The sequence below is a fragment of the Spea bombifrons genome, chromosome 1 (genome assembly GCF_027358695.1).
Source record: "Spea bombifrons isolate aSpeBom1 chromosome 1, aSpeBom1.2.pri, whole genome shotgun sequence".
Classification (NCBI taxonomy): Eukaryota; Metazoa; Chordata; class Amphibia; order Anura; family Pelobatidae; genus Spea; species Spea bombifrons.
The window spans coordinates 248,679-276,548 of NC_071087.1; the positions used below are offsets into that span (position 1 = coordinate 248,679).

At 50.3% G+C, this 27,870-nt stretch overlaps 2 protein-coding genes across 2 annotated transcripts in view; one reads left to right on the forward strand and one right to left on the reverse strand.

Moving 5' to 3' along the window:
- The window catches only part of AUP1 (AUP1 lipid droplet regulating VLDL assembly factor), a 152,091-nt gene that overhangs the window by 36,243 nt on the left and 87,978 nt on the right, over window positions 1-27,870 (reverse strand). The window lies entirely within an intron of this gene.
- On the forward strand, window positions 14,470-24,665 carry LOC128503516 (matrix metalloproteinase-21-like). The gene is made up of 7 exons (XM_053473633.1): window positions 14,470-14,598; window positions 15,197-15,929; window positions 16,775-16,914; window positions 17,444-17,585; window positions 18,907-19,149; window positions 20,728-20,900; window positions 24,041-24,665. Exons 1-7 carry the CDS (start codon window positions 14,470-14,472, stop codon window positions 24,350-24,352), a joined length of 1,872 nt encoding a protein of 623 aa, XP_053329608.1. The 3' UTR covers window positions 24,353-24,665.

The following is a 27,870-nucleotide window of genomic DNA, read 5'->3' on the forward strand; positions in this document are numbered from 1 at the left end:
GAATCATAAGGTGTAATTATCATAAGGTAATCATCTTAGTTTTTCACACATTGCTTCTCCATTTTGACTTTATTTTTGTTGAATAAATCAGGACACAATGTAATATGTCATGTGTTGTTGTTCATCTGGGGTTGTAATTACCTATTTTTAGACCTGTTAAGGGTCAGATGATTGTTATTATGCCCTGATATGTAAAATCATATAATTCAAAGAGGGTGTACTTTCTTTTTTACATGATTGTATCTGTTTACACCCAAACACTTTAACATGCATACAAAAACTTTCACATACAGATACAGACTTATAGACAGACATCCATGCTTGCATACAATTAAACAAAGACATTCATGCATTTATGCCAACATACACTTATATGTAGACATTCATGCTCATACACATTAATGCTCACATACATACAATACATACCCCCTTGGCCACTCTCATCTGACATTTGTCAGCCCCCTGAATCCTGTCTAGTACATCATCTGCGTGATGCAGGTGTTCATCCAAGTTGCGGCTGTAGATGTCATCAAGGTAAGCAGAAGCACATATTTGTGCTCCGTCATGGAGGTGATCTAGCAGCCTCGGGAATGTCGCTGGCGCATTCTTCATCCCAAAAGGCATTACTGTAAAATGGTACAGGGCAAATGGGGCATCTGGGGCAAATGGAATCTGCCAATAGCCTCTGCTAAGGGCCAGGATTTTTTGGAAGCAAAATACAGACCATATATGTAAGAGGTCATCGACACGGGGCATCAGTGACTGTAATGCCATCAAGCCTCTGATAATCCATCCTTTCTAGGCGCTACAGGGGATGCCCATGAACTTTTGGAAGGATGAAAAACATCCAGTGCAAGCTTGGAAGCTGCCTTTGCCACCCAATAAATGGGTTGTCTGAGAGTGCAAAGCCCTGTGGTGTCAACAGTATGTTAAGCCATGGGAGTTTTACCTGGAAGAGGGGTGAACATGGCTGTCCTAAACCCCAAAATCTGTTGTACCTGCTGTCTAGCAGCCAGGCCTAACTGGGGGTTTGATTTCCACCAGAGGGTTCTGTGGGTGTCTGCTAGAAGGTCGGGAAGAGCCGTGTCCTCTCGATCTTCTGTCGGAGGATCACAGATGGCAGCTTTGGGGCACTTGACATACTCCTTGAGCATGTTAGTATATGTACGGCGTACGCGACTGGGGGGCAAGTGCTCTCTGTCCTACCTGGACCTCTCTATACCGGCCTTCCTCACGTACCAGAACTTTTGACTGGTTTAGGCCACTTGGAGGTTCTCTCCTGCCACCTCCATAAGGGTTTCTAGTTTCCCCCTACGCTGTGGCACACCAGGGACTAGCAGTGTCCCCTCCATTACTCTCTCGATAAATCTCAGCGTCCACGTATCTTAGGACCGTATAATATTTCAAAGAGCGAAAGACGGGTGACTTCCTGCAACATTTCTCTATATGCAAACAGCATATGATCTCGGGGTAAATGGGCAGATTATTGGGGTTTTAACCCTAGTCTCAGGGTCTCAGTCTGAGTGGGCAAATTTTCAGTTTTTTTACCCCAGTCTCAGGGTGAATAGACAGATTCTCAGGGTTCCTACCCCAGTTTCAGTGTGAATGGGCAGATTCTCAGGGTTCTACCCCAATCTCGGGGTGAACGGGCAGATTCTCAGGGTTCTACCCCAGTCTCGGGTGAATGTGCTGATTCTCAGGGATTTTACCCCAGTCTCCAGTCTCGGGGTGAATGGGCAGATTCTCAGGGTTTTACCCCAGTCTCGGGTGAATGGGCAGATTCTCAGGGTTTTACCCCAGTTCTGGGTGAATGGGCAGATTCTCAGGGTTTTACCCCAGTATCGGGGTGAATGGGCAGATTCTCAGGGTTTTGAATGGGCAGATTCTCAGGGTTCTTACCCCAGTTTCAGGGTGAATGTGCTGATTCTCAGGGTTCCTACCCCAGTTTCAGTGTGAATGGGCAGATTCTCAGGGTTCTACCCCAATCTCGGGGTGAACGGGCAGATTCTCAGGGTTCTACCCCAGTCTCGGGTGAATGTGCTGATTCTCAGGGATTTTACCCCAGTCTCCAGTCTCGGGGTGAATGGGTAGATTCTCAGGGTTCTTACCCCAGTCTCGGGTGAATGGGCAGATTCTCAGGGTTTTACCCCAGTTCTGGGTGAATGGGCAGATTCTCAGGGTTTTACCCCAGTATCGGGGTGAATGGGCAGATTCTCAGGGTTTTGAATGGGCAGATTCTCAGGGTTTTGAATGGGCAGATTCTCAGGGTTCTTACCCCAGTTTCAGGGTGAATGTGCTGATTCTCAGGGTTCTTACCCCAGTTTCAGGGTGAATGTGCTGATTCTCAGGGATTTTACCCCAGTCTCCAGTCACGGAGTGAATGGGCAGATTCTCAGGGTTCTAAGCCCTGTCTCGGGGTGAATTGGCAGATTCTGAGAGTCACGCAGTCTGGAGATGACTACTTCATATTCTCTGATTAAAAGGTATTTGAGCTGGAATCCCTGCTTGAATGCAGGTGACTCCATTCTGAATATCTTTATCTCCTGATGATTAATGGTTTCCGTAGCGATGCTATTAGAACCATTAGGTGCCCTGACCATTTTCTCTCATCAGCTTTTATGTTTTTTATTTGATATACTGGGACATACTGGGATATACTGGTAAAGTACTTCATGCATTCTTTGTTCGGACCGGGGTGTGATGCTCTGCAGGGTCTGGCGGTGGTGTTGATGCGATAGCTGGCAGGCAGGCTGCGAAGGGTTAAGTCAGCAGCGGTTCCCACGCAGAGGTCTCTTATCTCTCCACGGGGAGCGAAGTGAGAGGCGATGGAGTGATGAGTGTGAGCGCTCTGCCCCCACCCTGCCCCAGTCACTTCATACTGCCCCTGCCTTTAATACCCAACTTCCCTACATACTGCCCCTGCCCTTAATACCCACCATCCCTCCATACTGCCCCTGCCCTTAATACCCACCATCCCTACATACTGCACCTGCCCTTAATACCCACCATGCCTCCATACTGCCCCTGCCCTTAATACCCACCATGCCTCCATACTGCCCCTGCCCTTAATACCCACCATCCCTACATACTGCCCCTGCCCTTAATACCCACCTTCCCTCCATACTGCCCCTGCCCTTAATACCCACTATCCCTCCATACTGGCCCTGCCCTTAATACCCACTATCCCTACATACTGCCCCTGCCTTTAATACCCAACTTCCCTACATACTGCCCCTGCCCTTAATACCCACCATCCCTCCATACTGCCCCTGCCCTTAATACCCACCATCCCTACATACTGCACCTTCCCTTAATACCCACTATCCCTCCATACTGCCCCTGCCCTTAAAACCCACCATCCCTCCATACTGCTCCTGCCCTTAATGCCCACTATCCCTACATACTGCCCCTGCCCTTAATACCCACCATCCCTAAATACTGCCCCTGCCCTTAATACCCACCATGCCTCCATACTGCTCCTGCCTTTAACACCCTCCATCCCTCCATACTGCCCCTGCCTTTAATACCCACCATCCCTCCATACTGCTCCTGCCCTTAATGCCCACTATCCCTACATACTGCCCCTGCCCTTAATACCCACCATCCCTACATACTGCCCCTGCCCTTAATACCCACCATGCCTCCATACTGCTCCTGCCTTTAACACCCTCCATCCCTCCATACTGCCCCTGCCTTTAATACCCACCATCCCTACATACTGCCCCTGCCTTTAATACCCAACTTCCCTACATACTGCCCCTGCCCTTAATACCCACTATCCCTACATACTGCCCCTGCCCTTAATACCCACCATCCCTACATACTGCCCCTGCCCTTAATACCCACCATGCCTCCATACTGCTCCTGCCTTTAACACCCTCCATCCCTCCATACTGCCCCTGCCTTTAATACCCACCATCCCTACATACTGCACCTGCCCTTAATACCCACCATCCCTACATACTGCCCCTGCCCTTAATACCCACTATCCCTACATACTGCCCCTGCCCTTAATACCCACCATCCCTACATACTGCCCCTGCCCTTAATACCCACCATCCCTACATACTGCCCTTAATACCCACTATCCCTTCATACTGCCCCTGCCCTTAATACCCACCATCCCTCCATACTGCCCCTGCCCTTAATGCCCACTATCCCTACATACTGCCCCTGCCCTTAATACCCACCATCCCTAAATACTGCACCTGCCCTTAATACCCAACTTCCCTACATACTGCCCCTGCCCTTAATACCCACCATCCCTACATACTGCCCCTGCCCTTAATACCCACTATCCCTACATACTGCCCCTGCCCTTAATACCCACTATCCCTACATACTGCCCCTGCCCTTACTACCCACCATCCCTCCATACTGCCCCTGCCCTTAATACCCACTATCCCTACATACTGCCCCTGCCCTTAATACCCACCATCCCTCCATACTGCCCCTGCCTTTAATACCCACCATCCCTACATACTGCCCCTGCCTTTAATACCCACTATCCCTACATACTGCCCCTGCCCTTAATACCCACTATCCCTCCATACTGCCCCTGCCTTTAATACCCACCATCCCTACATACTGCCCCTGCCCTTAATACCCACTATCCCTACATACTGCCCCTGCCCTTAATACCCACTATCCCTCCATACTGCCCCTGCCCTTAATACCCACTATCCCTACATACTACCCCTGCCCTTAATACCCACTATCCCTACATACTGCCCCTGCCCTTAATACCCACTATCCCTCCATTCGTGCCCCTGCCCTTGATGCCCTCTGTATTGCCTCTTAACCCTAAATGAGCCATATGGTCCTTTTCTTTAATAAAGTCACAGGATTCAGCCGTCAAATAATTAATATCCGATCCTCTCTAATGAGCCTCGCTCCGGCCATGCGGCGCCTGAGAGGGAACATTTATTATTATTACTATTATTATCACTATTATTAGTTATTTGTTACAATTATTATTATTATTATTACTGTTATTATTATTAATGTTATCATTATTATTATTACTATTATTATCACTATTATTAGTTAGTTGTTACAATTATTGTTATTACTATTATTATTAGTGTTATCATTATAATTCTTACTATTATTATCACTATTATTAGTTAGTTGTTACAATTATTATTATTACTCTTATTATTAGTGTTATAACTGTTATTATTATTAGTGTTATCATTATTATTATTAATATTATTATCATCACTATTATTAATTTGTTACAATTATTATTATCATTAGTGTTATAACTGTTATTATTATTAATGTTATCATTATTATTCTTACCATTATTATCACTATTATTAGTTAGTTGTTACAATTATTGTTATTACTATTATTATTAGTGTTAGAACTGTTATTATTAGTAGTGTTATCATTATTACTATTATTATCATCACTATTATTAATTTGTTACAATTATAGTTATTATTACTCTGATTATTAGTGTTATTATTAGTGTTATAACTGCTATTATTATTAGTGTTATCATTATTATTATTTTGACCATTCCTATTATTATATATTGATGATTATTATTTATTATTGTTATTATGATGATGATTATTATTAGGTGGACTTTTACTCTTATTATTATAATGTGGTCCATTAATATTAATATTTATTATTAGAGCCCCCTTATTTGCATGCCCGTCAGTTACTCATCACGTGACTCAGACTGGCATTCCCGGGTCCCTTTTGGGCAGCCTGGCCAGGGCCGCTCTCTCTCGCCTCTTCTCGCTGTCTCTTGTATAGAGCTCTTCCTCATCTGGAGGTCAGAGGGGTCAGGAAAGTGCCAGACAGAGCAGGTGACACAGACAGGGCCGGCCTTTGGGGTGTGCGACCTGTGCGACCGCACAGGGCGCCACACTCCAGGGGGCGCCGCCGCAGGGTCCGCCGCCGCCGCGGAGTCCTCCTCCGCCGCGGCTGCCGCCGCTGCCACGGGGTCCTCCTCCGCTGCCGCCGCGGGGTCCGCTGCCACCGCCGCGGGGTCCGCTGCCGCCCCTTCTGTACCTAAATCCCGGGCAGGGGCGCCGAGCGGTTGCTCGTGAAGTTCTCAGCAACCGCTCGATGCCCCTTACTCTCCGTGACTCCGTCGCGGTGCCGGGATCTCATGTTGAGCGCCGGACTATTCCGACGCTCGACATGAAATGCCGGCAGGACTCCTCAAGGTAAGTTAGGATAAGGAGGGGGGGGGATATTTTGAAGGAAGGGGCAGAGGGGGGGTGAGTAGTTTGAAGGGGCAGAGGGGGGTAGTTTGAAGGGGCAGAGGGGGGGTAGTTTGAAGGGGCATAGGGGGGGTAGTTTGAAGGGGCAGAGGGGGGGTAGTTTAAAGGGGCAGGGGGGTAGTTTGAAGGGGCAGAGGGGGGTAGTTTGAAGGGACAGGGGGGTAGTCTGAAGAGGCAGAAGGGGGTAGTTTGAAGGGGCGAGGGGGGTAGTTTGAAGGGGTAGGGGGGGTAGTTTGAAGGGGCAGGGGGGGTAGCTTGAAGGGGCGGGGGTAGTTTGAAGGGGCAGGGGGGGTAGTTTGAAGGGGAAGAGGGGGTAGTTTCAAGGGCTAGAGGGGGGTAGTTTGAAGGCACAGGGGGGTAGTTTGAAGGGGCAGAGGGGGGTTAGTGAGGGGGGGCGCCAGAGGAGTAGTTCGCACAGGGCGCCGGAACACCTAAGGCCGGCTCTGGACACAGAGACAGCCGCAGGTAACAGGAGACAGAGCAGGTGACACAGAGACAGCCCCAGGTAACAGGAGACAGAGCAGGGGACACAGAGACAGCCCCTGGTACCAGGAGACAGAGCAGGGGACACAGAGACAGCCGCAGGTAACAGGAGACAGAGCAGGGGGCACAGAGACAGCCCCGGGTACCAGGAGACAGAGCAGGGGACACAGAGACATCCCCGGGTACCAGGAGACAGAGCAGGGGACACAGAGACAGCCCCGGGTACCAGGAGACAGAGCAGGGGACACAGAGACAGCCACAGGTAACAGGAGACAGAGCAGGGGACACAGAGACAGCCCCGGGTACCAGGAGACAGAGTAGGGGACACCGAGACAGCCCCAGTTTCCACGAGACAGAGCAGGGGACACAGAGACAGCCGCAGGTAACAGGAGACAGAGCAGGGGACACAGAGACAGCCCCGGGTACCAGGAGACAGAGCGGGGGACACAGAGACAGCCGCAGGTAACAGGAGACAGAGCAGGGGACACAGAGACAGCCCCAGGTACCAGGAGACAGAGCGGGGGACACAGAGACAGCCCCAGGTATAGAGCTCTTCGTCATATGGAGGTCAGAGAGGTCAGTACATGGACATGGAGCGCTCGTGTGGACGTCTCCTCTGACCCGCTCCCATTACCCCGTTCCACATGCCCTGGCAGCCGCCCGCTCTGCACGACTCTCCGGGACCGGCAGGGGCCGCCGTTGAGGATGTGCTGAAGCACGATGCTGACGCTCACTTACCTTTATTGCCACTTATCGTGCTGCAGCTGACCCCCGAAAACGCATTAGAGTGCAGCGTCGCGTATGCAGCAGCCAAACAGCCCCCCGGGCGATATTAATGCCCAGCCGGGGCGGCAATTCTACCCGGGGGCTGCTTTCCAGGATTCGCTACATTTTTTCATCCCCTATGATGTTTTCGCCCCAAATTGTCCTAAAAGCCCCTTTCTGCAGGAGCGCGATATCTTTTGGGCGGACATCGCGCAGGATCGATCGGCGTCCCCGGGGATCCATCCATCACCTTCAAGTAACTGAATGCCATCGAGCGATGATCTCAAGGAGACGTATCAGCGCTCAGATTAAAGCCAGCTGCTGGGAGATATGCCAGCCGGCCGGCAGCTGTCTATAGTGATCTGGAGTACCACACATATAGCAAGGCTGCATGGAAGAGCACCTTAGCCTAACCCACAGAGCTTGCAATCTAATGCCGCCCAATGGAAGACACTATGTAAAGGGATGCCCAGTTCTATAAAGCTGACCTTAAGGAGAAAAAGGCGCTATTCTGACAAATTGTAACCGCATTCCTGTGCAGACAAACAATGACATCATACACAATGTATAGTCATGGAAAAACGCGTCGGGCAATAATTCACAGGAAAGGGCAGAGCGTGGGGTCTTCTCTGCGCCCCCGTAAGACATTTCGCTTGCGTTAGACGGTATCATATATAACGGTTAGAAAGGCCACGGCCGACAGATGAGTCACGAACGCTCTCTCTGTGATGTAGACACCTGCTGTAGGTGGCGCAGGAGGGAAGGAGTTAATGTAGGAGACAGCTCCCTAAACCACCCCTTTTGCCAAAACCTTAAATGAGAGATTCCAGACGCAGCGAGACATTCGCAGTCAACACGGGCAGCACTCCAGAGCACACAGACACGGCAGAGACAGGTGAGAGACAGCCCTAGATACCAGGAGACAGACCAGCATACACAGAGACAGCCCCGGGTACCAGGAGACAAAGCGGGGGACACAGAGACAGCCCCGGGTACCAGGAGACAAAGCGGGGGACACAGAGACTGTGCCAGGTACCAGGAGACAAAGCGGGAGACACAGAGACAGCGCCAGGTAACAGGAGACAGAGCAGGGGACACAGTGACAGCCCCAGGTATCAGGAGACAGAGCAGGGGACACAGAGACAGCTCCAGGTATCAGGAGACAGAGCAGGGGACACAGAGACTGTGCCAGGTATCAGGAGACAGAGCAAAGGACACAGAGACAGCCCCAGGTAACAGGAGACAGAGCAGGGGACACAGAGACAGCCCCAGGTACCAGGAGACAGAGCAGGGGACACAGAGACAGCTCCAGGTATCAGGAGACAGAGCAGGGGACACAGAGACAGCCCCAGGTACCAGGAGACAGAGCAGGGGACACAGAGACAGCTCCAGGTATCAGGAGACAGAGCAGGGGACACAGAGACAGCCCCAGGTAACAGGAGACAGAGCGGGGGACACAGAGACAGCCCCGGGTACCAGGAGACAGAGCAGGGGACACAGAGACAGCTCCAGGTATCAGGAGACAGAGCAGGGGACACAGAGACAGCCCCGGGTACCAGGAGACAGAGCAGGGGACACAGAGACAGCCCTGGGTACCAGGAGAGAGAGCGGGGGACACCGAGACAGCCCCAGGTGACAGGAGACAGAGCGGGGGACACAGAGACTGTGCCAGGTATCAGGAGAGAGAGCGGGGGACACAGAGACAGCGCTAGGTAACAGGAGACAGAGCAGAGGACACAGAGACAGCCCCAGGTACCAGGAGACAGAGCAGGGGACACAGAGACAGCCCCAGGTAACAGGAGACAGAGCGGGGGACACAGAGACAGCCCCGGGTACCAGGAGACAGAGCGGGGGACACAGAGACAGCCGCAGGTAACAGGAGACAGAGCGGGGGACACAGAGACAGCCCCGGGTACCAGGAGAGAGAGCGGGGGACACAGAGACAGCCCCGGGTACCAGGAGACAGAGCAAAGGACACAGAGACAGCCCCAGGTAACAGGAGACAGAGCGGGGGACACAGAGACAGCCCCGGGTACCAGGAGACAGAGCGGGGGACACAGAGACAGCCCCAGGTACCAGGAGAGAGAGCGGGGGACACAGAGACAGCCACGGGTACCAGGAGACAGAGCAGGGGACACAGAGACAGCCCCGGGTACCAGGAGACAAGCAGAGGACACAGAGACAGCCCCAGGTAACAGGAGACAGAGCGGGGGACACAGAGACTGTGCCAGGTAACAGGAGACAGAGCGGGGGACACAGAGACTGTGCCAGGTATCAGGAGACAGAGCGGGGGACACAGAGACTGTGCCAGGTATCAGAAGACAGAGTGGGGGACACAGAGACAGCTCCGGGTACCAGGAGACAGAGCAGGGGACACAGAGACAGCGCTGGGTACCAGGAGACAGAGCAGGGGACACAGAGACAGCGCTGGGTACCAGGAGACAGACCAGCATACACAGAGACATCCCCAGGTACCAGGAGAGAGAGCGGGGGACACAGAGACAGCCCCAGGTACCAGGAGACAGAGCAGGGGACACAGAGACAGCCGCAGGTAACAGGAGACAGAGCGGGGGACACAGAGACAGCCCTGGGTACCAGGAGACAGAGCAGGGGACACAGAGACAGCCCCGGGTACCAGGAGACAGAGTGGGGGACACAGAGACTGTGCCAGGTATCAGGAGACAGAGCGGGGGACACAGAGACAGCCCCGGGTACCAGGAGACAGAGCAGGGGACACAGAGACAGCCCCGGGTACCAGGAGACAGAGCAGGGGACACAGAGACAGCCCCGGGTACCAGGAGACAGAGCAGGGGACACAGAGACAGCCCCGGGTACCAGGAGACAGAGCAGGGGACACTGAGACAGCCCCGGGTACCAGGAGACAAAGCGGGGGACACAGAGACAGCCGCAGGTAACAGGAGACAGAGCGGGGGACACAGAGACAGCCCTGGGTACCAGGAGAGAGAGCGGGGGACACCGAGACAGCCCCAGGTGACAGGAGACAGAGCGGGGGACACAGAGACTGTGCCAGGTATCAGGAGAGAGAGCGGGGGACACAGAGACAGCGCTAGGTAACAGGAGACAGAGCAGAGGACACAGAGACAGCCCCAGGTACCAGGAGACAGAGCAGGGGACACAGAGACAGCCCCAGGTAACAGGAGACAGAGCGGGGGACACAGAGACAGCCCCGGGTACCAGGAGACAGAGCGGGGGACACAGAGACAGCCGCAGGTAACAGGAGACAGAGCGGGGGACACAGAGACAGCCCCGGGTACCAGGAGAGAGAGCGGGGGACACAGAGACAGCCCCGGGTACCAGGAGACAGAGCAAAGGACACAGAGACAGCCCCAGGTAACAGGAGACAGAGCGGGGGACACAGAGACAGCCCCGGGTACCAGGAGACAGAGCGGGGGACACAGAGACAGCCCCAGGTACCAGGAGAGAGAGCGGGGGACACAGAGACAGCCACGGGTACCAGGAGACAGAGCAGGGGACACAGAGACAGCCCCGGGTACCAGGAGACAAGCAGAGGACACAGAGACAGCCCCAGGTAACAGGAGACAGAGCGGGGGACACAGAGACTGTGCCAGGTAACAGGAGACAGAGCGGGGGACACAGAGACTGTGCCAGGTATCAGGAGACAGAGCGGGGGACACAGAGACTGTGCCAGGTATCAGAAGACAGAGTGGGGGACACAGAGACAGCTCCGGGTACCAGGAGACAGAGCAGGGGACACAGAGACAGCGCTGGGTACCAGGAGACAGAGCAGGGGACACAGAGACAGCGCTGGGTACCAGGAGACAGACCAGCATACACAGAGACATCCCCAGGTACCAGGAGAGAGAGCGGGGGACACAGAGACAGCCCCAGGTACCAGGAGACAGAGCAGGGGACACAGAGACAGCCGCAGGTAACAGGAGACAGAGCGGGGGACACAGAGACAGCCCTGGGTACCAGGAGACAGAGCAGGGGACACAGAGACAGCCCCGGGTACCAGGAGACAGAGTGGGGGACACAGAGACTGTGCCAGGTATCAGGAGACAGAGCGGGGGACACAGAGACAGCCCCGGGTACCAGGAGACAGAGCAGGGGACACAGAGACAGCCCCGGGTACCAGGAGACAGAGCAGGGGACACAGAGACAGCCCCGGGTACCAGGAGACAGAGCAGGGGACACAGAGACAGCCCCGGGTACCAGGAGACAGAGCAGGGGACACTGAGACAGCCCCGGGTACCAGGAGACAAAGCGGGGGACACAGAGACAGCCGCAGGTAACAGGAGACAGAGCGGGGGACACAGAGACAGCCCTGGGTACCAGGAGACAGAGCAGGGGACACAGAGACAGCCCTGGGTACCAGGAGACAGAGCAGGGGACACAGAGACAGCCGCAGGTACCAGGAGACAGAGCAGGGGACACCGAGACATCCCTGGGTACCAGGAGACAGAGCAGGGGACACAGAGACAGCCCCAGGTATCAGGAGACAGAGCGGGGGACACAGAGACTGTGCCAGGTATCAGGAGACAGAGCAGGGGACACAGAGACAGCCCCAGGTACCAGGAGACAGAGCAGGGGACACAGAGACAGCTCCAGGTATCAGGAGACAGAGCGGGGGACACAGAGACAGCCCCGGGTACCAGGAGACAGAGCGGGGGACACAGAGACTGTGCCAGGTATCAGGAGACAGAGCAGGGGACACAGAGACAGCCCCAGGTAACAGGAGACAGAGCAGGGGACACAGAGACAGCTCCAGGTATCAGGAGACAGAGCGGGGGACACAGAGACTGTGCCAGGTATCAGGAGACAGAGCAGGGGACACAGAGACAGCCCCAGGTAACAGGAGACAGAGCAGGGGACACAGAGACTGTGCCAGGTATCAGGAGACAGAGCAGGGGACACAGAGACAGCCCCGGGTACCAGGAGACAGAGCAGGGGACACAGAGACAGCCCCGGGTACCAGGAGACAGAGCGGGGGACACAGAGACTGTGCCAGGTATCAGGAGACAGAGCAGGGGACACAGAGACAGCCCCAGGTAACAGGAGACAGAGCAGGGGACACAGAGACAGCCCCGGGTACCAGGAGACAGAGCAGGGGACACAGAGACAGCCCCGGGTACCAGGAGACAGAGCAGGGGACACAGAGACAGCACCGTTTGGTGAATTTGTTTGTTTTTATTACAGGATCTGCTAAGAACATATTTAAAAAAAACAAAAAAAAACAAAAGAACTTGAACAGAGAGGTCAGTGCCAGCGTTTCGGCCCCCTGTATAATGTATAGATAAATCAGTGACCGGCCCCTGTATAATGTATAGATTAATCAGCGAGCCGGCCCCTATATAATGTATAGATAAATCAGTGACCGGCCCCCCTGTATAATGTATAGATAAATCAGTGACCGGCTCCCTGTATAATGTATAGATAAATCAGTGACCGGCCCCCTGTATAATGTATAGATAAATCAGTGACCGGCCCCCTGTATAATGTATAGATAAATCAGTGACCGGGCCCCTGTATAATGTATAGATAAATCAGTGACCGGCTCCCTGTATAATGTATAGATAAATCAGTGACTGGCCCCTGTATAATGTATATATAAATCAGTGACCGGCCCCTGTATAATGTATAGATAAATCAGTGACCGGCCCCTGTATAATGTATAGATAAATCAGTGACCGGCCCCCTGTATAATGTATAGATAAATCAGTGACCGGGCCCCTGTATAATGTATAGATAAATCAGTGACCGGCCCCTGTATAATGTATATATAAATCAGTGACCGGCCCCCCTGTATAATGTATATATAAATCAGTGACCGGCCCCCTGTATAATGTATAGATAAATCAGTGACCGGCTCCCCTGTATAATGTATAGATAAATCAGTGACCGGGCCCCTGTATAATGTATAGATAAATCAGTGACCGGCCCCCCTGTATAATGTATAGATAAATCAGTGACCGGCCCCTGTATAATGTATAGATAAATCAGTGACCGACCCCCTGTATAATGTATAGATAAATCAGTGACCGGCCCTCTGTATAATGTATAGATAAATCAGTGACCGACCCCCTGTATAATGTATAGATAAATCAGTGACCGCCCCCCTGTATAATGTATAGTTAAATCGGTGAGATGCCCTGTATAATGTATAGATAAATCAGTGACCGCTCCCCTGTATAACGTATAGATAAATCAGTGACCGGCTCCCCTGTATAATGTATAGATAAATCAGTGACCGCTCCCCTGTATAATGTATAGATAAATCAGCAAGCAGCCCCCTGTATAATGTATAGATAAATCAGTGAGCCGGCCCCTGTATAATGTATAGATAAATCAGTGACCGGCCCCCTGTATAATGTATAGATAAATCAGTGACCGGCCCCTGTATAATGTATAGTTAAATCAGTGAGCCAGCCCCCTGTATAATGTATAGATAAATCAGTGACCGACCCCTGTATAATGTATAGATAAATCAGTGACCGCTCCCCTGTATAATGTATAGATAAATCAGTGACCGGTCCCTGTATAATGTATAGATAAATCAGTGACCGGCCCCCTGTATAATGTATAGATAAATCAGTGACCGGCCACTGTATAATGTATAGTTAAATCGGTGAGATGCCCTGTATAATGTATAGATAAATCAGTGACCGGCCCCTGTATAATGTATAGATAAATCAGTGACCGGCCCCTGTATAATGTATAGATAAATCAGTGACCGGCCCCCTGTATAATGTATAGATAAATCAGTGACCGGCCCCCTGTATAATGTATAGATAAATCAGTGACCGGCCACTGTATAATGTATAGTTAAATCGGTGAGATGCCCTGTATAATGTATAGTTAACCCAGCAAGATTCTTTTTCAGCGACGTGGATCCTCTGACTACCCTGACTATGAGGGGCCCGTCCTGGACCTCTGATTCCTGAGTCTGAGTGTCCGTCCCGGCCCCCAGGTTATATTAATCATGGGAGGCGTAATGATGAGTTGGTTTTCACTTTACATCATGATGCTGCATCTCAGTGCCACGGAAACGCTTTCTCACCCCCGAGAATTGCCACCAAGGGCAAAAAACCAAGGGTCCCATATGATCAGCTCCGAATCGGCCCAGGTGAGACCACTGAGTGGGGCAGAAGCGTTAAAAAACGCTCCACATTGTCTGTGCTGATTAACAAATAACACCTTTATTGCTGCCTCGTCCGGGGTAAATGGGACAAACTTCTTACTTCTATGCTTTTGTGTTCACCCCTCTTCTCTCCTGCCCTCTGCAGGTATCTGGAGGCCTTATTATTACCCTTTACCCCTCCCCTGCAGGTTATGCCTCTGCTTTGTCTGTTGCCCCTTCCTCCTGCACTTCAATGAGTTTTGTGAAGTAGTTGCCCTTCAGATGCCCTGCCTGCGCTCTCTCTCTCTTCTGTTTATTTCTGCATTCTTGTCTCTCTCCCTCCTGCGTGTTTGGTGTGTGTCAGAATTCCAAAGAGCAGTTTATCACAGCCGTGGAAGTCACATCATTTGGACTCTCGGTTACATAGAGAGCTACCAAAAGGCCATGATGTCAAAACCATTTGTGACAACGCAGCTCATATAACGTGCTGTTGCCTGATGCCTGGTGGGATCTACCACCAACCCCCCGGGGGCAGTTAGATAATGGGCAATGCTGGGTACTGTGTTTATTTATGGTGAGGTTGATTCCCCACTATTATTCACAGAAGTATCTCTGGAAGTATGGCTGGTTTGAGCCCGTCCACTGGGACTCTTCCCGACGAAGGCCAGGAGAATCGGTGGAGAACGTGGCCCCTCCAGATGCCACCAGCCTCCAAAGTGGGGATGACTCTCCCTCTTCTGTTCTGGATGACACCAATGGAGGACTAAAGCCCACATTAAGCCCTCGGTTTGTAGGAGCACTGATGAAATTTCAGGAAGCCAATGGGTTAAAGGTAACAGGAGTCCTGGATAAAGACACAAGAGAAGCCATGAGCGTGCCCCGCTGCGGGGTTCCTGACCGCAAATTCACGGAGGAAGAGTGGCCAGATGATGGAAATACAGGCAATGGAGCCACCACCATGCAGAAGAAGCAGGTCACTGTTACCACTACGCCTTCTAGAGTCTCTGAGTGGGTGAGGAACAGCCAAGAGTCAGATAAAGATAAAACAAGGCCACACACTCAAGAAGGAGACCATTTGTACCTGAATCTTGCTAGTCCTGGCCGTAAGAAGCGCAGCCACCTTCTAAAGGTGGGCTACAGGAAAGTGGCCTTCTCCAAACCTACAGTGAAGTGGAGGCTTCTGGGTGAAGGTTACAGTGTGTGGCTGTCCATAGACCAGCAGCGTTACGTACTGAAGCTCGCATTCCGCATCTGGAGTGAGGTGGTGCCGCTCAACTTCGAGGAGGACCTGGTATCTCCTGCTCACCTTATTGACATCAAACTTGGCTTTGGGACACGTAAGTAAGACCAAAAATAGGGTTTGGTCAGTAAGGGCGGACGATGATGGAGCAAGAGAACTATTAACATAGCTGTGATCAGAAGGTTAGGCTACTAGGGAGGGTATCGTGACTGCTAGGACAACAGGACTTCAGGGAAGAGATTAGGTTGCCAAGGAGTCAAAGTTCATGATAGATGTGATTGTACGGCATTAGTCAACCATCATTTGTATCTCAAGTAGTTATCACATGAACCATGCGAGCAGGTGATAGATGAGATCGAGGTCAGAGGACGTCAGTGGAGAGCAGGGTCGGAGAGCCAGAGTTCGAGAGTTAATCTTGCAAATGAAGGAAGATGAGATCCTAGTTGGAGGGCATCAATGAATCTGAGGTCCTCATTACTCCATCTGGTCTCCTGCCAAATTCTCCTCCCATCTTAAAATGTTCCTAGAACTCTCCCCTCTTTGCCAGCCTCAGATTCCACCTGTCTTCTGTAACACCCCTATGGCTTCTACATGTCTCCTTGTGGGCCAGATGTCTAATTGTCCCATGGTTGTCTTCTTTAAGTCTGCAGTTGCCCTCTTTAGGTGTCTTTGATAACGACAACTCTAACTCTTCTTCTGCTGTCTTATTCAGGTCTCTGTGAAGACCATGTCTGTAACTCTCTTCTGGTTACCCTTCTGCCTCCTTTTAATTTTATTGAGGGCCACACCTGCCTCTCCCTGTCCGACTTGCACTGGACATCCTGTTGGACTCCACATTGGTCTCTCCCTCTTTGGGTCTTCTGTGCTTCCTCTCTACCTGTCTTATCTTCTCAGCTCTTGAACCAGACGATGGCTGATCCTCCACCTGTACTATTTCCTCAGGCCGCCACCTCGGCTGCTCCCAGCTGTTCGCTGAGATGGGCAGAGAGTTTGCACACGCCTGGCAGCTGGGGGATATTCATTTTAATGACGACGAACACTTTGTACCACCGGACAGTGAACATGGCATCAGCCTCCTGAAGGTATGGAGAGGGGAAGGATAGGCGCCACCCAAGGCTTCTAGGAGGTAGATCAAGCGAGGGTTACAGACGCTGTTGGAATAGGGGAGGTCAGCTTGGAACTAAGGCTCCAAGTTAGAGACTTGGTCCCAGAATCCATATTTACCCCTCAACCAATAGCCGTAGGAGAACATAACGAGTTTTACCAAAACTAAATTTGTTATTGTTAGACTTTTTGTATTATTATTAGTACTATTATTATTATTAGGATTCTTAGCAGTAGTAGTAGGAGTAGTGTAATTGTTTTATTGTGTTACTTATTATTATCTCTGTCCCCACCTCACAAAGGCGGCCTTAACCAATCAGCAACAATCAGCAGCTTAACAATAATGGAGAGAGCTGAATGCACGCTGGAAGTTAGGATTTCCACTCCCGTTGAGCATTTCCTGTGCGACCTCACCCACGCCCCCAGTGATACCCCTTTCTAGGGGATGATTTGGAGCTGCAGCTCTCTCTCTGCGCATGCGCCTAACGACACGTCTGTTCTGTGAAGGTGGCGGTACATGAGATCGGACACGTGCTGGGTCTGAGTCACATGAACGAGCGAACGTCGGTCATGCAGCCAAATTACACCCCCATAAACACTATGATGGCGCTGGAGTGGACAGACCGGAGAGCCGTCCAAGGGATATACGGTGAGACTCCCACCAGGAGACTGCAGGGGGCAGCAAACATATCTGCCCCTCCAAGTGCGGGGGCAGCTTTTTCCATGTCACATTGCTGGGAGGTGTGGTTAGAGGCGTGGCCGGGCAGGGGCTTTGTGCCCTATCGCATGAGTGGGGCATTGAGAAGAATAATGGGGTTTTATTTACCCCGTTTTAGTAATAAAGCAGTTTCCTGCTGTTTCTATACACATGACTGCTTAGGCCTATAGCCCAAAGAAAACTCCCCACCCAATACCTAAAGTAAGAGACCAGACACAATTGTTGTGGGTAGGGCGGAGGCCACAGCTTTATTTACATCCCCCCCTTTATTGACCAGCAGAACATGAACCAATTAAATCACATTAATTTTAACCAATTAATTACATAATTAAACGAACCGCCAGCTACCGAACCTTTTGGCCCGATACGGGGTTAGTGTACCACGTGCACCAAGAGTCCTAGTCCATCCGATGCCATCAGCCGTCTTCAGGACACGCCTCCCCAAATCCGTAGAGCAAATTCCAGAATAACGAATGTGACGGATCCTCCTGTGCCCCAGACTGGACACATCCGCCCGTCAGCTCCTTCCCTCTCCCAGTAAGCGGACACGCTGTGGCTGTCCGAAGAAAGCAGTCACAGACCAGCACTTCCCTCAATCATGAGACAGAACTTCATGCTTTGAGGTTGAAAACAGAACTCTCTTTATTACAAACACACAGAACTTATATACAATCTCCATTCACTGTGCACCGAACCCAACCCCCAATCCTATCAGCCACATCCTATCACAAATCCCATCAGCCTGGCCGGGGGGCGTTAGACAACGCCTCCGCTGTGACAATAAAAAACAACCGGACCTGACAGAAGAACTAAGGGTGGGCAGCGGGACAATCGCAGATGGTAGCTTCAGGAAGGCAAAGATGGAGATGATCCCGTCACCTTCCTTTAACCCCTTAGGGCCCGCAACAAAGTTGCAAAGCTCAGCCAGTGAGAACAGGGGATGCTGACAAAGCATTCAAGCCTAGGCCAACAGTCATGTCCCTCTTCCTCACTGGTCCTTTTAGGGCTATAGAATCCTGTGATACCCTCATACCCAGTAAACACTCTGTCCTCCTAGAAAAGAGGGGGATCAGGGGAGGAGAGAGGGGCATCACTGGAGGGGTACAGAGGAGGAGAGAGGGGGAACAGGGGAGGGGTACAGAGGAGGAGAGAGGGGCATCAGGGGAGGAGAAAGGGGTACATTGAAAGGAGAAAGGAGTATTGTGGGGCGGATGCGTGGCTGGGAGTCATGTCATCTGTTTTTGTGGCGCAGGCCGATGCTCGGGACGCTTTAATACGGTCTTTGACTGGGTGCAGGAAGTGCAGGGAACGCGCGTCTTCGTCACCTACTTCTTCCGGCGCAGCTGGTACTGGAGATACGAGAACCACAACAACCGACCGCAGCAGCGCTACCCGCGCATGGTGACTGCCGGTTGGAGGGGGCTCCCCAAAGCTGACATCGACGCATTCCTCTCCATCTACACAGGCGACCTCAAGCTCACCCTCTTCTTCAAAGGTACAAACACGTAATGTGACGTGGGTATACCAGGGTATAATGGGGCATACTGGGGAACTCCTGGTAGGCTGGTATATAATCGGGCATACTGGGGTACTCCGGGTACACTGTATATAATTGGGCATACTGAGGTACTCTGGGTATGCTGGTATATGATGGGGCATACTGGGGTATACCAGGGTGTGCTGGTATACGATTGGGCATACTGGGGTATACCGGGGTGTGCTGGTATATGATGGGGCATACTGGGGTGTGCTGGTATATGATGGGACATACTGGGGTATACCGGGGTATGCTGGTATATGATGGGGCATACTGGGGTATACCGGGGTGTGCTGGTATATGATGGGGCATACTGGGGTATACTGGTATATGATGGGGCATACTGGGGTATACCGGGGTATGCTGGTATATGATGGGGCTTACTGGGGTATACCGGGGTGTGCTGGTATATGATGGGGCATACTGGGGTATACTGGTATATGATAGGGCATACTGAGGTATACCGGGGTATGCTGGTATATGATGGGGCATACTGGGGTATACCGGGGTGTACTGGTATATGATGGGGCATACTGGGGTATACTGGTATATGATGGGGCATACTGGGGTATACTGGTATGTGATGGGGCATAGTGGGGTAGAGACTATACATTCCTCACTGTGTTCCATAAATACACCTTCTCACCGGCTGTAAATCTGGCCCCTACTCACACCTTCCCTTCACTCTTCGGCCACCATTGGCCCTTTTAGTCTGGGATATTGTCACCATTCCCCCGGTCTGGGATCGCTAGTGATTGGTTGGTGATTAGTTTGTAACCAGTGTCAATTGGTTATTGGTTTGCTGGTGAACCTCTGGTGATTGGTTGGTGATTTTCGCTGTTTGGTTGGTGATCAGTTGGTGATTGGTTGATGATTTGCTGGTGATTGATTGATGATTGGCAGGTGATTGGTTAGTGATCAGCTGGAGATGGGCTGGTGATTGGCTGGTGATTGGTTGGTGTTGGGATGGAGATGAGTTGGTGATTTGCTGGTGATTGGTTGGTGATTGGCTGGAGATAGGCTGGTAATGACTTGGTGATTCATTAGTGATTGGTTGGTGATCGGCTGGAGATGGGCTGGTAATGACTTGGCGATTCATTAGTGATTGGTTGGTGATCGGCTGGAGATGGGCTGGTGATGGATTGGTGATTTGCTGGTGATTGGTTGGTGATCGGCTGGAGATTGGCTGGTGATGGGTTGGTGATTTGCTGGTGATTGGTTGGTGATCGGCTGGAGATGGGCTGCTGATGGGCTGGTGATGGGTTGGTGATTGGTTGGTGATCGGCTGGTAATGGGTTGGTGATAGGCTGGTGATCGGCTGGTGATGGGTTGGTGATAGGCTGGTGATAGGCTGGTGATCGGCTGGTAATGGGTTGGTGATCGGCTGGAGATGGGCTGGTGATGAGTTGGTGATTGGTTGGTGATCGGCTGTTAATGTGTTGGTGATAGGCTGGTGATTGGCTAGAGATGGGTTAGTGATTGGCTGGTGATGGGTTGGTGATGGGTTGGTGATTCACTGGTTGTGTCCTTCCCTAGGCATGCAGTACTGGCGCTACGACAATGAGAATGACAGAGCCTACACCACTGCCCCCGATGGGCACGTCTACCCGCGACTCATATCTGACGGCTTTCCCGGAATCTCAGGACCCATCGACACGGCGTTCTACGACCAGCGAGATCAGAATGTCTACTTCTTCCGAGGGAGGAATGTGAGTGATGAGAGTGTGTAAGGGGGGTTAAAGCTTAAAGACAAAGTACCCCAGACACAGGCAGTACCTCCCCCCACACACACTCACACTGTACCCCTCCACTCACACTGTACCCCCTCACACACTGTACCTCCCACATACACACTGTACACCCGACACACACACAAACACTGTACTCCCACACACTGTACCCCGCACATACACACTGTACCCCTTTACACACACATACTGTACCCCCACACACTGTACCCCCACACACACACTGTGCCGCAACACACTGCACCCCCTCACACACACACACACACGGTACCCCTTCACTCACACTGTACCCCCACACATTGTACCCCCCACACACAAATACACTGTACCCCCTACACACACTGTACCCCCACATATACACTGTACCCCCCACACACATACACTGTACCCCACATAAACACTGTGCCCCCTACACACACTGTACCCCCATACACACATACACTGTACCCCAGGGCTCGACAAATCCCAGGCGCCAGGTCGCCATGGCGACAAGGAATCTTGTCCTGGCGCCTAGGTTTTGTCAGCCTCTTACATCTAGAAAAAATTGTGGATGTTAGAGGCTGAGTCACCACACGGGGGCGCTGCTGCTGCTGTCTGCCCAGGAGTCTGGGCAGACAGCACAGCCACTCCGAGCCCGCCCCCGAGCCTGAGATCACTCCCACGGAGTGAGCCTGTAGGTTGAAAACGCGGTTGCTGCAAAACCAGCAATCGCGTTTTCAGCTGCCACAGGCAGCTTCAGGGAAGGGGGTTGTGTGTTGATTGGGTCCCCACACAAGTGTGTGGGACCTGACACAACACCCCCCAGCTGCCTGATCGCTCCATGAGAGCGACAGTGCAGCGTTAACCCCTTCAATGCCGCGATTGCGGCATTTAGGGGTTAATTCCCGTTTTGTGAGGGGCTCTGCTGCTGGTGGTCTGCCTGGAAGCCCAGGCAGACCAGCAACAGCAAAAAAGAGCCCCCACAAGCCCTTTGATTCCTGTAGGCATGGAAGCCTACAGCAGTCATTAAAGAGACTCCCCCGGCAATGGCTGCTCTATAGACCAGCAATAGAGTCCCAGCTGCCAGAGGCAGCTTCAGGGACGGGGGAGAGGGTTCTTCGGTCTCCACATGAGTGTGGAGACCACCCCCAACACCCCTCTGCTGCCTGATCGCTCCCTGAGAGCGACAGTGCAGCGTTAACCCCTTCAGTGCCACAATTGTGTATGACATTCGTGGCATTGCAGGGGTTAGCATTTGTACCCACAAGCTTGTGTGGACTAAATATCAGTCAATGCTGTGCTCCAATGGAACATCAGCATCGAAAGAGTTAAAAAAAAATAATAATAATAATAAAAAAAACAAACAGCACTGACCTGAAAGTCCAGGGTGCTTCCAGGTCAAACGCTGTGAGTTTAGTAAGTGGGCTGATGATGATCGGATCTCTCCTGACCAACTGTTAGTTTAAAAAAATCCTGGCTCCTAACTTTTTTACCTGGCGCCTAGATTCACAACAAATTTGTCAAGCCCTGCTGTACCCCACATAAACACTGTACCCCCCACACACACTGTACCCCCCACACACACTATACCCCCCACACACACTGTACCCACACACACACACTCTACCCCCACTTACTGAACCCCCCACAAACACATACACTGTATGCCTCACACATGTACTCCGCACACACACACATACACTGTACCCCACACACACTGTACCCCCCTACACACACACTGTACCCCCCCACACACAATTATACATAGACATTCATAATCACTTACACATTCATGCTCACATATGCTTATACCCCTGTACCCCCACATACACTGTACCCCACACATACACTATACCCCTCACATACTGTACCCCACACACACTGTACCCCCACACACCAGGGCTGGCCCAAGACAAAATGCGGCCTGGGGCGAAGTTTAAAATGCCCCCCCCCCCATTATCTACCCTCCCTCCCTATTATCTAACCCCCCCCCCTTGTACTTACCTTTCAGCAGTCCTGCGGCGAGTCTCCCTGTTTGGTCTCGGTGCCGGCTTGTAATGCTGAGCGCCGGAAATTACGTCATCTTCCGGCGCTCAGCATTACAAACCGGCACCGAGACCGAACAGGGAGACTCGCCGCAGAGGAGAAAGAGAGGGGCGCCGAGCGGGTACTGACAACTTGGTAAGCGAAAACCACTCGGCGCCCCTCTCTCTCTTCCCCTTTAAAAAAAAAAAGGGCTTGGGGGGGCAAAGTGCTGCCCCTTCAAAATTGCCGCCTGGAGCAGTTGCCCCACTCGGCTCCATTGTCAGGCCGGCCCTGCCCCACACACACTGTTCCACACACACACACACACTGTACACCCACACACACACTGTACTCCACACACACACTGTACCCCCCCCACACGATTATACATAGACATTCATAATCACATACACTTAAACATAAACATTCATACTCACATACACTTATACATAGACATCCATGCTCACATACACTTACACATACACATTCATACTCACATACACTTATACATACACATTCATACTCACATACACTTACACATTCATACTCACATACACTTATACATACACATTCATGCTCACATACGCTTATACCCCTGTACACCCCCCACACACACTGTACCCCCCACACTGTACCCCCCCCACACACACACTATACCCCTCACACACTGCACCCCCCCACACACACTGTACCCCCATACACATACACTGTACCCACACACACTGTACCCCACACACACTGTATCACACACACAGAGACTGTACACCCCCCACGCACAATGTACCCCACACACATACACTGTACCCCCCCACACACACTGTACCTCCCACACACTGTACCCACACACACACACACGATACCCCTCACACACTGTACCCCCCACACACACTGTACCCCCAAACACATACACTGTACCCCCAAACACATACACTGTACCCCCACACACACTCTACCCCCCCACACACACTGTACCCCACACACACACTGTACCCCCCCACACACACATACACTGTACCCTCCTACACACTGCCCATCTCTCTCCATCCGTGGTTTATTGCGTGTGTGTAATGTATACCAACTCTCCTCCCCGTCCTCAGGTGACAGCATTTAGTGTGAAGGATAACCAGGTGATAAGCGGCTACCCCAAGGCGATCAGCGACGTGTACCCTGCAGGGACCCCTGGAGACCACCCCATCGGGGACTTGGATGCTGTTTATTTTTCCTTCACCCACAACAATATCTTCTTCTTCAAGGGTTTGCACGTGTGGCGTCTGGCGAATTACCAAGGCTTGCCGGTGGACCCCAGGCTCCCCTCTAATGCTCTGTTACCCCGACGCCCCATTAACGAGCAGTGGTTTGATATCTGCGATGTTCACCCGTCTATGCTTTTCATGCCTGGGGGGGTATAAGGGGCAGCCAGCGGGACTGTGCTGCGCATTACACTGTATGGGGGCTCCCACCAGAGACCCCAGAGACTCACTATTTTACACTATTTGATATTAATGCCCCAGACTCCACCGTTAACCCTGTTCTTCTGGCGGGGTGAGGGTTAAGATTCACTCTGTGCACACAAGGGGGAGAATTAACTCTGTGACGATTTATGTAACCGACAAAGGGTTAACCGGCTCGCAGATAACCCAAAGTGTTATAATATATATTTATATATTTTGTATAAGGAGACGCTGCGCCAACAGCATGCGCAATAAACACAGGGAAATACTGTCTGGGTGCCCACTGTCTGAGTGCCCGCTGTCCAAGTGTCCACTGTGTGAGTGCTCATTGTCAGGCTGCCCGTTGTCTGAGTGCCCACTGTTTGAGTTCCCATTGCTTGAGTGCTCATTGTCAGACTGCCCGTTGTCTGAGTGCCCACTGTTTGAGTTCCCATTGTTTGAGTGCTCATTGTCAGACTGCCCGTTGTCTGAGTGCCCACTGTTGCAGCGCTTAATGTCCCACAAACGCTTTTCCGCACCGTAACATGTACAGGGTTAGCAGTTGTGATACCGCCCACCGCTCTGTGGACTCCACAGCCGCTCTCTGATTGGGCACTCTTCCCGTCACGCATTCGGCTGTTAAATGGACGCCAATCACTCGGTAATGAAATGAATCCAGAAATTATCTGTAATTATGGAACGAGGCGGTAATTCAAGACACGGCTCAGTAATGGGATTCATTTGCGCAGAACTGGAACCGAGTCAAACAATATAATGGAGAGCAAGGAGAGCGTCACCTGCGGAAAGAGAACGCCGTTAATTGATCGGACACTTTGGAGATTTCATTAAATGCCGTTTATTGGGTTGGCAGCCAAGAGGGCGCCGAGTCACAAAGTTTGGGACCCTCGTCTCCTCCTGTTCTATGTCTCGTCCACCTTGCTGGCAATGCTGTCAAATTTAATCTCATTGTTCATGTTCGCCGTCCCCTATGCTGGCTGCGCTATGGCATCTGCTGGCGCTATATAAATAAACAGACCATTATAGCCAAGAACCTTCAGAGCCAAGATCTCAGGTCTATTCACTAAGATCTGAGTCTTAACTCAAACCCCCTCACTCTCCCCTAAGCAGCGGCGTGTTAAATTGAGTGCTGGTGACTGGGATCCTGCATGTCTGTCCATCCTGTTGAATTCTGGGTCCCAAGGAATAGAGAAGATTTTGTCAAAGCTGTTTTTTTGGGGCCTGAGATGCTCGGGGGTCCCGGTCCCTCCCTATTATTATTTATTATTTGAATATAGCGCCAACATTTTCTGCAGCGCTGTACAATATGCGTATACTATATATCTATTAAAGTTTGCATGGGAGTTAGCGCCTCTATTCCATGTGCAATAACTCGAGCAGGTCATGTGTGTGATGCGCTGCCACTGTGGGCTCCATATATAGAGGGAGATCCCTTCTAAATCACATTTGGCTTTCTTCACCAGAAATGTTTCCCCAGTAGATAGACCTTTAAAAACCATTAACCCCCCCCAAAAAAAAAGCTTGTCTCTGCCATCATTGCCCCCCTCCTCCAACATACACTCTGGCACACATATGTAAACACACAAATTTACACATGCTAACACACACTTACTCATTCTCACTAACAAGCACGTACAAGCTCATTCTGACACACACACCACATCCTTACACATCCATATACATGCTCACATACACTTATACGTAGACATTCATAATCACATACACTTATACATAGACATTCATAATCACATACACTTATACATAGACAGTCATAATCACATACACTTATACATAGACATTCATAATCACATACACTTATACATAGACATCCATAATCACATACACTTATACATAGACATTCATAATCACATACACTTATACATAGACATTCATAATCACATACACTTATACATAGACATTCATAATCACATACACTTATACATAGACATTCATAATCACATACACTTATACATAGACATCCATAATCACATAAACTTATACATAGACATCCATAATCACATACACTTATACATAGACAGTCATAATCACATACACTTATACATAGACATTCATAATCACATACACTTATACATAGACATTCATAATCACATACACTTATACATAGACACTCATAATCACATACACTTATACATAGACAGTCATAATCACATACACTTATACATAGACATTCATAATCACATACACTTATACATAGACATTCATAATCACATACACTTATACATAGACATTCATAATCACATACACTTATACATAGACATTCATAATCACATACACTTATACATAGACAGTCATAATCACATACACTTATACATAGACATTCATAATCACATACACTTATACATAGACAGTCATAATCACATACACTTATACATAGACAGTCATAATCACATACACTTATACATAGACATTCATAATCACATACACTTATACATAGACAGTCATAATCACATACACTTATACATAGACATTCATAATCACATACACTTATACATAGACATCCATAATCACATAAACTTATACATAGACATCCATAATCACATACACTTATACATAGACAGTCATAATCACATACACTTATACATAGACATTCATAATCACATACACTTATACATAGACATTCATAATCACATACACTTATACATAGACATTCATAATCACATACACTTATACATAGACAGTCATAATCACATACACTTATACATAGACATTCATAATCACATACACTTATACATAGACAGTCATAATCACATACACTTATACATAGACATTCATAATCACATACACTTATACATAGACAGTCATAATCACATACACTTATACATAGACATTCATAATCACATACACTTATACATAGACATTCATAATCACATACACTTATACATAGACATTCATAATCACATACACTTATACATAGACATTCATAATCACATACACTTATACATAGACATTCATAATCACATACACTTATACATAGACATTCATAATCACATACACTTATACATAGACATCCATAATCACATAAACTTATACATAGACACTCATAATCACTGTCACGGATCTGGATAGTCCGAGCGACTACCTCCGCTGACTTGTGCTCCCTTAGTCTGGGACTCACACTCTTTCCCCAGTTCCCCAGTCACTAGCCGAGACTCAGTGTAGGGTAAAACCAAACGAAGACTGATTTATTTCTCACCAGGCCCGGACTGGGACAAAAAATAGGCCCGGGCGTTTCAGACTGAGCAGCCCATTTTTATGAAAAAACATATATGTACATACACATACATAATACTTGGTCATTCAACATGGGAAGCCTGAAGCCACAATTTAGTGTGACTAATCCTTGAAATAACTGTTACAGAGTCAATAACACAATACCTTATCTTTTCCACTAAATGATTTCAGGGCCTTGAGTGTTTTGTCCCCTGAAGTCACTACAACTTCAGGAGGGCGGTTTAGCT

Coding starts and splice junctions, on each gene's coding strand:
- LOC128503516 (XM_053473633.1), top strand. CDS start 14,470: ATGAGTTGGTTTTCACTTTACATCATGATGCTGCATCTCAGTGCCACG. Junction 14,599..15,196: donor TCAGCTCCGAATCGGCCCAG/GTGAGACCACTG, acceptor TATTATTCACAG/AAGTATCTCTGGAAGTATGG. Junction 16,915..17,443: donor ATGGCATCAGCCTCCTGAAG/GTATGGAGAGGG, acceptor TGTTCTGTGAAG/GTGGCGGTACATGAGATCGG.